Genomic DNA, 13,102 nt, shown 5'->3' with positions numbered 1-13,102 from the left:
AGCTTGCTGTGAGCAAATTGACTGCTGCATTTCCTACAGGGACCACACTTCAAAAAATACTTAATTGGCTGTAAAGAACTTTGGGATGTCCGGTGGTTGTGAAAGGCGCTATAAAAATGCAAGTCTTTTTCTTTATCACCTTAAATCAAACCCTTGCACCACAACCAATAAATTGCTTTTTGAAGTGCGGTCACTGTTGTTATGTAGGCTATGGCAGCTGCCAGGTTACACACTGAAAGGTCCCACAAACAGCAGACAAGTGAATGAGCAGTTAATCTGTTTTTGGTGACGTTACTTGGGCCAGGACACCTGGTGAGCTTCTTGCTCTTCTTCAAATAGTACCTTGGGATCTCTTACAATGCAGCATTCCCTCAGTACCGCGCTGAAGTGCCACCCTAGACTCTATGCCACTTAAAACCAATCAAGTATATTAAAATACTTCATGTGATGATGTCATCATTTGTGATTCAATGTATTTTTTTTTAAATCACAAGTCTAAACATAAAAATCATTAAGAACTGAGACCCAGGGTTCCTTAACAAGTTGCTAGGTTGGGATTTCTCCTCTGGTTAAAAGAACAAAGTGACTCAGCAGAGAGTCTCAGCCTAGAACCTCGCCAGGGAGGTTCATTTGATTTGCGTCCAGTAAAACATTTTAAAAGAACATTTGTCCCTTTAGGTTTCCCTGGTTGTGGAACTTACTTTTCCCAAACCAACTGAGGTCCAGTCTTCATTTGAAGAATGAAGATTGCTTCACCGTGTGATTGTTTTTTTTAAAATTTGGTTTAGAAAACACCGATAGTCCTCAAAGGGTTAACAATGTTTTCTCACAGCTTCGTGGGTGGGTTGATGGGCAGATGCACCACCTGATGTGGTGGTACTGAGCCATTCAGAGCAGAAAGATCCCAGCTTCAATCCTGGTTTTCTCTGAGTTACCTCCTCTGAGTTGGAATCGTGGAAGGAAGGGGGGATCAACGCTAATATTTGCCTTAGGGATAGGGAGGAGGAAACACGGCTGGTTTCTGGACCTGCTAGTTAACCAGAGGCTCCTGCTGGAAGGTATGTGTGTGGACACCTGAGAGCTAATTCGGGGGCTCCCAGTGAGGAGCAGGTCACATGAGGTGTGGGGGGCACTGGTTAGGAAACTGTGGGGCTCGTGGTGCATGATCTTTCCGACCATTCATTTATTTGGAAGGGGTAAGTATGATTTACCGACTAGCGCCCTCCTCCTCGCAGAGAACACCCACCCTTCCCGATTCGGGGACTCGGCCCTAAGATGTGGTCCAGATTGGGCTCCACTGGTGGAATGGTCTGCCAGCACTCACTGTCTCGCAACACACGTGAAGTATGGCTCATGGGGGAGGTATTTCTGGGCAACCAGTGCCAATGGGGCATTAATGAAAGAAAGAGTTGCATTTATATAGCGCCTTTCACGACATCAGGATGTCCCAAAGTGCTTTACAGCCAATGGAGTACTTTAGACGTGGAGTCACTGTTGTAATGTAGGAAACACGGCAGCCAATATTTTACACAGCAAGCTCCCACAAACAGCAACGTGATAATGACCAGATAATCAGTTTTAATGATGTTGATTGAGGGATAAATATTGGCCAGGGCACCAGGGGGAACTCCCCGGCTCTTCTGTGAAATAGTGCCCTGGGATCTTTTACACCCACTGAGAGGGCAGAAGGGGCCAAGGCTCCAGTCCCGTTATTGGGAGCAGAAGAAAAGGAAGATTGGAGCAAAAACACATTAGTACACACGGGGGGCTTTCAATGTCTCTGCCTCTGCAGCAGAAATCAAAGAATTGTCACATGTTCATCATAGACTCTTTATTTCATGTTAACTAGTTACACTAATTACTAAGTCATACACAATCTCAAAATGCATTCTACAAACAGCGGCAGAATTGTATTTGCTCTACCTCCTTATCTTGCTTAACATCGTAGGAGGCAAAAAAAAAAGCCGTAAGAATTGACCAAGCTCGAGGAAGACTGCAAATTCCCTGATCCACAAGCGGTTTTTACAAACACCCGCTCCAGCACTGTGCGGGCGGCAGTGACTGAGAATGTGGACACCGGCTCTCAATAGAGCGGGTCCTGTTGTGCCTTTGGTGAAGGCGGCAGATCACCCCTTTGTTCTTTATTGCTTTTTGATTTACCAGCCTTATGATTACACGAAAGCTGCTGCGAGGGCCAATAACTCTCGTTTCAAGGGCCGATCAATTGACAATCTCCAGTAAACAGTGTTAAGCTGATTCGTGGTATATAGGAAAAAGCAAACTGGCTATCAGCCTCATAACTCAGCCAGCAAAGCAACAAACCCCCCCGAGATGAGTAGATGTTGTGACACACGAGGTATCGCAGTTGTATGGGACAGGCTAGATGGCCCAGAGAGGGTCACCTGTCCGTCACTGCCCTGTGGTTTGTTTCCCTTTACACCTGACGACGCAGAATGCAATAAGGGTGATTTTTGCGAATTTATCAAAATAAAGACAGAAGGAGATGTTGGCAACTGATAATTGGTGTTAAAATATCTGCTCCAATTAAAACAAAACTTGTAGGTGTGCTGAGCATCATTCACACCCAACTACTGCTACACACAGCCAGTATACCGAATATTTAACGTTTGATTCGACGAATCGCTTTAATTTTGTTTATAGTTCAGTACTGTCAAATTCTTCTATGCAACACTATCGCTGCAAACGGTTCAAAATGTTCCATTGCAGGGGCTGTTGGTAGTGTTTTTAGTCGAGCTTCCCTGTTAATGAAGGAACCATCAACCTATTGCACCGGCACTCTGCAAATAATAAAGGATTACATATTGCAGGCCAACTTGTTTGTCCTCAAATATATTCTCACAATATAAGTGTTGGCGATCTGGTAGATGTTGACTTCGTGCGGTACTTACTGATAGTGTAACATGGGCGATAGCGAGTCGGCAGCACCCTTTTACCTCTCCCCATTGTTATTTCTGTTGACTTCAAACATCAGGAGATGTAAAAGGGGCTGCCGACCCCTTTTACACTATCGCACAAAGTCAACACCCACCATGAAACTCGACATGGCTAGACTTTGCTTTTCAAAACAAACTCTCAATGTGTAACTTCACACCAATAATTTTTAAGTTTGTTTTTAAATTCGTCCCTAACAATGGGGCTAAGTGCTCTGTGAGTTATCTTCAACCCATTGTTACTGGATGAAACCTTTTAAGCTCTGAAGAACTGGAATGATCGATTTTAAACATTGCTGAAAATTCCTTTTTGGAGTTGTGTTGCTTTATAATGTGAGCAGCCTACAGCCCTGCGCTTTCCAGGGCATGTTAGGTTCACATGTAACTTGTAGGGCTGTTTGAGTGAAGGTGTGGACGAGAGACAAGCTAAAGGCCCTGCCCCCCCCCAGCCCAGGCAGGAGGTAAAGTCTACTAAGGGAGCCCGGATCATTCAAATCTGCACCTTGGTAAGAATTGGTCTGGGGTTCGAGGGGTGCGCGGGGGAGGGTCATTTTAACCTAACCCACTGGTTTAACGGAGTAAAATCAGGCGAGGCATACAACCAATTTCTCACCGGGTGAGTTAGATTTAAATGGCTCTCGGTGTCTAAATGGAGTTGAAATGATCTGGTACACTGATGGTGTTGGGGACACATTCGTCTCGTGTACTGCAAGTCAATGTATCTGGACACGAGAAAGAATAGATTAAAGGCACCCACAGCCAAGATCTGACAAGAACACTGCTTGTTTTGACTTGGTTCAGGTCGGGCCTCCTGTATTTTAGAACCCGTTACTGCGCTTCATATTGGATGGCTTGGTTGGGTTCAGATCAGACAGTTTCTGGTGTTAAAGTACTGGAGTTAGCGTCGCGGTTTACATTCAGGCTGTTAACAAGGGGGGAACCTGTCGAATCTCTCAGAAACTTAGCTCTTCTGCAACAACCAGATCATCAAGTTAAGAGAAACACATTTAATACTGTACAGGAAAAAAAGCAGCATTTTGGAACTCATACATTTCAACAATACAAGTCAACAAAACACAGAATAAACCCAAACTGTACAGGACTGAAGGAGCCATATAAATGCCACCTTTAAAAAAAATCTTTTTTTTAATATATATAGGTTTACTGACAAATGCATTTTAACTACTGATGTGCATATGGACAAATAAGTTAATTGGTACCAAATAAATAGAAAATAAAAGGAGAATCCTGGAAATCAAACAGCAATGTCTCCTATTGTGACAGCAGTAAACAGTAGATCCTGTGTATAAGATTAGTGCAATACGCTGATAGATTTGCTGAATCCCTTTTGTAAACGTATCCTTCAACACTTATGTTAAAATATGTCCTTTTTGGGGGGGAAAAAGTTCCTGTACTCTCAGACTATTTGAATAATAATCTATAATATAACAAGCAGTGAAAAACATTACATTGCAACAAAACTCCGCCCCACCCACCCCATTGAAATGTTTTCAGGTTGCTGTTTATCTGCTTAATAGAGAGGTATTACTGTGGGTATAATCATTGTGCTTGAAAATACCAGGGTTATATTGGGACTAATTCTGTTAAATGATAGCACTGGGCAGTGATAGTATCAGAATTTCATTGTAAATTATGTCCTTTGTTAAATACTAGCTTTTTATCCATGGTTTGCTATGGTGACATCACAAGAGGTTGCCCCCCCCTATTTTTTGTTTTGCCCTCTTTATCCTTTCCCAGGAGTTTGAGAAATGTTGGGTAGGTTGATGGTGCATGCCGGCTGTATTCTGTCTGGATGGGCCAGTTAGTCCTCTCCTGTCCTTTATTGTATGTTCATATATAATCAAATAAGAGAGATTACCATTTCCTCCAAGTCACACACAATCCCGAATTCTAACAGGAGTAGACAGACTAGATGCAGGGAGTCCAGAACCAGGGGTCACAGTCTAAGGATAAGGGGTAAGCCATTTAGGACAGAGATGAGGAGGAATTTCTTCACCCAGTGAGAGGTGAACCTGTGGAATTCTCTACCAAAGAAGGCAGTAGAGGCCAATTCGTTAAATATATTCAAGAAGGAGTTGGATATATTTCTTAAGGCTAAAGGGATCAAGGGATATGGGGAGAAGGCAGGGACAGGGTACTGAATTTGGATGATCAGCCATGATCGCATTGAATGGCGGAGCAGGCTCGAGGGGCCGAATGGCCTACTCCTGCTCCTATCTTCTATGTTTCTATGTTGAATTGGACATATGTCGGCCTTCCTTCATTGTTGCTAGGTCAATTTTTCTGCAATTCCCTACCTAACACCATTGTGGGAGCACCATCGCCATAAGGACCACAGCGGTTCAATAAAGCCCATTGCCACCTGCTCCGGGCAACTAGGGATGGGCAATAAATGCCATTCTAGCCAGCGATGCCCATATCTCGAGAATGAATATTAAAAAACATCAATGGATTGATTGGGTAGAAATATTAAAGCAATTAATGTTTTCAAAATCCTAGGGTCTACCTGTGTATACATTGAGAAATGTAAGCAGTCTAGATGAGGACAGATTAATCCATACACTGTAAATACAGACTTATAACAGTTGTGCATGTTTTACTGTGAATTTTTACATTTTTTATTTTGATTGGTGTAGAAACTTTGCATAGCAATAGTTATAGAGTGGCTGTGAATTTTGTGGGTGCTACATGAGGGTTTGCAAAGGTTGAGTAACTAGTCCCTGGCTGTCTAAAGTGTGCCTGAATAAATGATGAATATCTCCACTGGGGCTCTCAGGTCTCACCACACATCCATCCTCCTATCTGATTCATCAAGGAGATTGTACAGAACTGCCAGGGACACTTGCAGCATTGTCTCCACCCCTCTCCTCCGCTAGGCTACACTAGACCATAAACAGCTCTGGAAAAAGGGGACTCGGGCAGTTTGGTGATCAGGGCAAAACCAGCAGCATTACTAACAGCAGCGAAGGAAGGAGCATCCAACAGGAACTACTTGCTCTAAATAGCCAACCCTCATGAAATCGGTAACAGGTCTCAATAGAGTCTGCTATGAGTTGAGCAATGTAGGGTAGCCCAGGATTACCAGCATATTGTACCATAATCTAAATCTAACACAACGACACTGGGACATTTAGGGAGGGCCTTGAAACATTGCGTCTGAATAAGCTGCCTGTCTTTGGCTGCACTTGTACCCTTGGTTATTGTTTGAGCCTGACTGGCCTATCGTTGATTTGGATCTATGCACCCATTTAGAAAGTGATTGAGGTTTGTGGCAAAAAGATGGCATTGAGACATGCCAAAAAAAGACTTTAAAAAACAAGTCATCTAACATTTTTATGCTACTGCCAGTTACTGAAGCCTCCTACTATACTTGAGATTGGAAGCAGTCTTTATGCATGACTTTGAAAGCCTCACTGCACAAACAGTGTTTCTCCCACACATGGGATGCTACCATTTTTTAAAGGGGTAGACTAGACATCCCTAAGTACAAAATAGTTCAAACTGAGGCAATTAATGTTTCCTTCACTGAAGTAAAATCTGCTTAGAGTCTAGAGACTGAAGAATGCTGTTTGTGATTCTATCACATAAACACTTAACAACTTACATTAACCTAGACAATGTCCTAAGATACTTTATGAAGGAGGGAAGAGAAGAAAAAAAATAGAATAGATGAAGGAAACCAGATGCTATGACATGTTGAGGAGTTAGGAGAGGTGACCTATAGCTTGGTGAAAAAGATGGGTTTTGGGAAGGTTTTTAAAGGTGGAAGAGAGAAGTGGAGAGGTTTAGGGAGGCAGTTCCAGAGAGTAGACCTGAGATGTTAGTCCATTTATTTTAAGTGGTTACCATCCAGGTTAAAATAGCAGACGAAGTTAAGCATCTGTAAGCTCATTTTTAAGTTTCGATTTGCTGTTCATTGCTAGTTAATGTCAATGCCACGTAGGGTCGGAATGGCCATTGTTCAAATATCTGAATGCATTGTTCACTGTAGCCATCTATAGAACGTGTGTAAATATCTCGCCAACGGTTCCCAAATTGGAGGAATGATGCCATTTAGTTTCATTAGCTGTTTCTTTTTACCGGTGGGGGGGGCGGAGAAAGGTGGGGGTATTTTGAAAGTGAAAACAAATCAATGAACCGATTCTGGGTACCTGTGTTCATTTCTAGAGCCCTGTTTCCAAAGGGGATACAACCTCAGTTATTAGTAAAATGGGAAAGATCAAACAAAATGAGGCCAGATTAAAATAGTCAGCTGAATACGAGATCTTCATTAGTGTGCCATTAACGGTAAAACTCCCAATAAAATATGGATCTGTATCAGATCTTAAACTCCTGCTTCTCAATTTTTTTAACTTATTATTCACTGTACATTGTCAATTGCTGTAGCCTATTCATACTGGGACTGCAAAGAGTCACCACATGCAATCCTTGATCCATCTTTCACTCTATACTATTTTATTTCTTGGGCTTTACCGTTTCTTCAATTCCCCCCTTCAGTTCTCTATACTGGAGAAGTTATAAATAGTAGGGTTTGCAAATCAATAAGTACTGGTTGAAAGCAACAGAAGCAACTGGCAAGAGGCCCCATGAAATGCCACATCTGCAGAACATTCCAAAATAGATCTCCTTCCCGAGGATCTAAATGTGTGTCACATACCAATCAATCCTTAACAACTTGGAAGAGGGGGATACTGGACTAACCTTAAAATGGGATAGTCTGTGGGAAGATAGTGAATGTCAAAACTACCGTTCAAAGCTACCAACTCTCAAATAGTAGAAGAGCCTTCCGCACTAACGGCTGTAGCCTACCTTTTGAATTATTGAAACTTGTGCCCCTTTTTCATGGCCTCAAGCAACAGTAGAATTTGCCTGTCTACCTCTGGCTCTGTCTAACTCTCTTTAACCCCAGTTCTTCAGTGTCTTCCAGCGGTGACACCAATGTTAGAGTCAGTAACCCAACGGTGCTGTACACCTTCCAAACCAACCATGCAAGGTGCGGAGTGGTTTTAGCAGGCTGGGTGTGGGCAGAGTGGCAGGATTCCAGGGCACTCGCTGGTCAGTGGGAGGCAGGAAGCCTCACTTAGGTCGGCCGCTTCCTGGGTGAAGGCTAAACCTAACCAGATCTGTTAAACAAAATATGCATGATGCTTGTAACAAGGCGGCTGTTAAGGCGATGCCTTAAAATGCCTAAAGGAGGGGCAATGGGAGAGTTATTAAATAAAAGACGATTGTTTTTGCTGCACAACACTTAAACAACTCGTATATTTAGGAGACATTCTCAACATCGCTGTTTGAACAGGCCTCAACTAGCATCTAGTAGAAAGCAACTAGAGGAATTAATACAATTCTACATGATTTGTTGCTTTAGTACAGCATATGATATACGATTCCCCTTTGAACTCTCAGAGCACCCTCCCCCCATGTGCTAATTGTACTATATTTACAGTGCATAGTTTTCCGTTTTTGCAACCATAGCAGAGACTTAAACTTTGCTTCTCTCGGGACATTACAAGGTCAGGAGGAGGAATCCGAGGAGGGACTGCAGTTTGGAGCTGGAGTTTGCTGAATGAGACCAAGTAAAGAGAGCTTCCACGCTAGCCCGTCCACTTGTTCATCTGGTACTTTTTGTCCACAGGCTCTTCGAAAAATATCAGCGCAGAAACTCCTGAAGATTTGTTCAATGCAAATTCCAGTCAATCAGAAAAAGAAGTGTTTTTTTTTAAATAGCTGCATGTCTTTTGTTTGGAGGAAGTTGCTGACTTTTGGTTCAGATGACTTCATGGAAGAATTCTTTTGCAGAGGTTTATAATTCATGTTTTTTTTTCTAAAAAGTATTCCGTTTAAATCTCAGCACCAGGCAAATAGTTTTAAACTCCTGAATGACGTGGAATGGAGAAACACAGGATGGAGACTGTTCGAAGACTGCAAAATCTGTTCTGTCCGTCCCTTCATCAGTGCTGAATGATGTGTAAGCCTGGGTCTAGGAACTCAGTGTCAGGACCTACAAGGCTATCTTGATATAAATATATACTTGTTATAATACAAATCTGGTTTCAGTGACCTATTGGGACTGCTGATACTCGCAGCTTCACGTCTCCTATTTTGGAAACGAATCATGTAGCTGATGTTTACAGTTGTGACTGTCAGTTTTATTTCTGTGTGTGGCATGTGTGCGTGTTTTTTTGTTAAATTCCCCTCCTAAAAGCCTGTACTTTCCGAGCTGCTCCGACTGTCGTAGCTGGCGGTCCGGCTGCGAGTCCGGCTCCGGCTCCGGCTCCTGCTCCGGCTCCGGCTGTACGAGCTGTAGCTATCGTAGCTGCGGCTCCGGCTCCGGCTGTAGGAAGAGTAACTGCTGAGGGAGCTGGGCGACGACGGGCTGGGCCTGTAGTACGGAATGGGCCGCTTACGTGCACTGAATGAGTGGGACACCGAAAACAAACAGGGAAGGGAGACAGGAATGAACCTGGATTAGATCACACTGTACACAGTGAGCAGAGGCGATGCAGCGTTAAGCCACTCGCGCCTTACAAACACACAGGGGGCAGATTTCCCTGTTCTGGTACCTGGGGCTTTTGGATCGTTTATACGGGAAACCTGGAGGAACACACGCCCTTCCACCGATTATGTGGTCACTCCGCCCAAACAATCCAATAGCCCAGGCGCAGATGCAGGGAAATCTGCCCCATTATGGTTCTTCCATAGTTGCAAGGACATTATTCAGGTGCATTAACAGGAATGCAAAAAGTATGTGTTATAATCGAATTCACCTATATATGACTATATAAACATTTGTCACCATATCCACTCAGTCGCTGACCTGGTCAGTATTGGCGTTTTCCAGTCTTTTAAGCAAGTCTGATTCTTTTTAACAACCTGGCCTCCCCTCAACTCCCCATCAGAGCTGATTCATCTCATGGCAAAAGAACCAGAGGGGAGATGAGCAGATTTATTTTTCACACAGCGAGCTGTGCTAATCTGGAATGCACTGCCTGAAAGGGTGGTGGAGGCAGATTTAGTTGAGGAATTGCCTGGAATAGTTGCTTTCAAAAGGGAATTGGATGTCTACTTGAAAAGGAAATAATTGCAGGGTTACAGGGAAAGGGTGGGGGGACGGGACTAACTGGGTAGCTTTTTCTAAAAGCGGCAGCAGGGACGATGTGCCGAGTGGCCTCCTCCTGTGCTGTATGATTCTATGATACAATACAACAGGACTTTTTCCCTTCACGCCTCTTTGAAGCGCCTTAGGACATTTTTCTATGTTTGAAAATGGTGTATAAATGCACATTGTTATATTAGTGCGACTGCATTCTAGCATTGCAGTCAATGTAAGAAAATTGATAATCATATTTTAAGAGACTAAACACAAGTCTTATTGCCCTTTATTTCCAGGTGAGAATTATTTTTTACATCATGTAGCGACAGCCAGGAAGAAATAAATCCTCAGGAGCTGTCACCATAAAAGGCAATGTTATCAACTTGGAAAAACAGTGACTCACTTCCCCAAAAGATTAGGGAGGGGGAGGGATGGGAAAGGGGGAAATACAATGCTGTAGAAGTCAGGAAACTATTGGAGCATTCAGGAATTGAGTGGGAAGTTGAGGAATTGACTAGAATGTTCAGGAATCGACTGAAAAGTTTTCTTTTTAATGTTTGAACCGTCTCAATTTGATCTTATTTTTCAAACTGTTCCAATTCATAAAACAAACATTTTGACGTTAGTTAATTCTGATGTGACAGATTCAGTACCCCAAGTTCTGGCCCTTTGTAAAGTGGTGCAGTAGGTAGAACAGACTAGGTACTGTAACCAGAAATAAACTTCTCAGTTACGATCTATTTGCGTGAGGTCCAGAGAGACTTGTTCTGCCAAAGTAAACTATGATGACCATATACCACGTTTAATATATATATTTTTTTAAAGATGCTTTTAAGATGAATTGGTTGCTAACACTGTGTCATAAGCACATGTTCTTGTAGCTCCACTAATGAATTGTCGCAGTGTGTGAAATTGTAAGTTTAATTAAGGAAAGCCAGCACGGATTTGTTAAAGGCAAATCGTGTTTAACTAACTTGATTGAGTTTTTGATGAGGTAACAGAGAGGGTTGATGAGGGCAATGCGGTTGATGTGGTGTACATGGATTTCCAAAGGGCGTTTGACAAAGTGTCACATAATAGGCTTGCCAGCAAAATTGAAGCCCATGGAATAAAAGGGACAGTGGCAGCATGGATATGGAATTGGCTAAGTGACAGGAAACAGAGAGTTGTGGTGAACGGTTGTTTATCGGACTGGAGGAAGGTATACAGTGGTGTTCCCAAGGGGTTGGTACTAGGACCACTGCTTTTCTTGATATATATTATTTTCTTGATTTATATTAATAACTTGGACTTGGGAGTACAGGGCACAATTTCAAAATTTGCAGATGACACAAAACTTGGAGGTATAGTTAACAGTGAGGAGGATAGTGATAGACTTCAAGAGGACATAGACAGGCTGGTGGAATGGGCGGACACGTGGCAGATGAAAGTTAATGCAGAGAAGTGCGAAGTGATACATTTTGGTAGGGAGAACGAGGAGAGGCAATATAAACTAAAGGGTACAGTCCTAAAGGGGGTGCATGAACAGAGAGACCTGGGGTATATGTGCACAAATCATTGAAGGTGGCAGGGCAGGTTGAGAAAGCGGTTAAAAAAGCATTCGGGATCCTGGGCTTCATAAATAGAGGCATAGAGTACAAAAGTGTGGAAATTATGATGAACCTTTATAAAACACTGGTTCGGCCTCAACTGGAGTATTGTGTCCAATTCTGGGCACTGCACTTTAGGAAGGATGTGTAGGCCTCAGAGAGGGTGCGGAAAAGATTTACAAGAATGGTTCCAGGGATGAGGGACTTCAGTTACGTGGATAGACTGGAGAAGCTGGGGTTTTTCTCCTTAGAGCAGAGAAGGTTGAGAGGTGATTTGATAGAGGTATTCAAAATCCTGAGGGGTCTAGGCAGAGTGGATAGAGAGAAACTGTTCCCATTGGCGGAAGGGTCGAAAACCAGAGGACACAGATTTAAGTTGATTGGCAGAAGAACCAAAGGCGACACGAGGGAAAACTTTTTTATGCAGCGAGTGGTTAGGATCAAGAATTCACTGCCTGAAAGGGTGGTGGAGGCAGATTCAATTGTGGCTTTCAAAAGGGAATTGGATAAGTACCTGAAGGAAAAACATTTGCAGGGATACGGGGAAAGGGTGGGGGTGTGGGACTAGCTGAAGTGCTCTTACAGAGAGCTGGCATGGGCTTGACAGGCCGAATGGCCTCCTGTGCTGTAAGCATTCTATGATTCTAATACTAAGAGCAATCTAACATTAGAGTGCAGGCACGCTTGCCAAAAAACTAGGTCTGATAATAACACCTTCTCAGGCCTTTTAGGGATTATTTATGCAGGGTCTTCTCTTAGGAGATTGCATGAGACCTGTGCTAGTGCCACTGCGTTCCCTAAATATGGGTCTTGGGAAGCCTGATGCAAACCAAATGTAAAAGAGCCAGGACTTTATAAATCTGGCTGCCTGGAAGACCCATTTTAGTGGGTCTTGCAAGCCCCTTAACTTGGCTTGCAGTTTAGTTACGTGAGATCCATGCTTGGGTCATTAAGGCTAAAGGGATCAAGGGATATGGGGAGAAGGCAGGGACAGGGTACTGAGTTTGGATGATCAGCCATGATCTCATTGAATGGCGGAGCAGGCTCGAGGGGCCGAATGGCCTACTCCTGCTCCTATCTTCTATGTTTCTATGTTTCTATCCAGTGGCACTAGTCCAATCTAAAAAAGACTTTGAATGTTTATGTTCTTGTAGTGGAGGGTAGATTGTACCTGGGCCTATGGAAGGAGCAGGCTCGAGGCTAAATGACCTTGCCTCATTCCATACTTCCTCACATATTTCCTGGGTATCGCTTCAGGTTTTGAGTGAGAGAAGTTAAGGCCTCGGTGAATGCTGTGCTTTCACAGATATCATCCATTTAGTACAATAAATATTATCTTCAGAATCTCAGTGGGACTGCTTTGCCAGAAGAGGAGGAATTTTAGGCAAATTACAGGAAACTTTGTTATATCCGGCACCGACGGGACCGAGCTGTTGCCGATCTATCAA

The 13,102-nt window shown here is 43.2% G+C and overlaps 1 protein-coding gene across 6 annotated transcripts in view; it reads right to left on the bottom strand.

Annotated features, from left to right (window-relative positions):
- Positions 1 to 3,938: 3,938 nt before the first annotated feature.
- Positions 3,939 to 13,102, bottom strand: part of srrm3 (serine/arginine repetitive matrix 3) — a 389,856-nt gene continuing 380,692 nt past the window's right edge. For all 6 annotated transcript variants that reach the window (XM_085964221.1, XM_085964222.1, XM_085964226.1 and 3 more), the window contains one exon: positions 3,939 to 9,384. In XM_085964221.1, the coding sequence (XP_085820347.1) occupies positions 9,171 to 9,384 (214 nt within the window). In that variant the 3' untranslated portion in view covers positions 3,939 to 9,170. The remainder of the gene's footprint in view (positions 9,385 to 13,102) is intronic.

The sequence above is a fragment of the Somniosus microcephalus genome, chromosome 22, assembly GCF_052327205.1.
Source record: "Somniosus microcephalus isolate GS21.2 chromosome 22, FLI_Smic_1.0, whole genome shotgun sequence".
In the NCBI taxonomy this organism is placed as follows: Eukaryota; Metazoa; Chordata; class Chondrichthyes; order Squaliformes; family Somniosidae; genus Somniosus; species Somniosus microcephalus.
The sequence above is the reverse complement of the archived record's forward strand: the minus strand, read 5'-3'. Positions and strand labels throughout refer to the sequence as shown.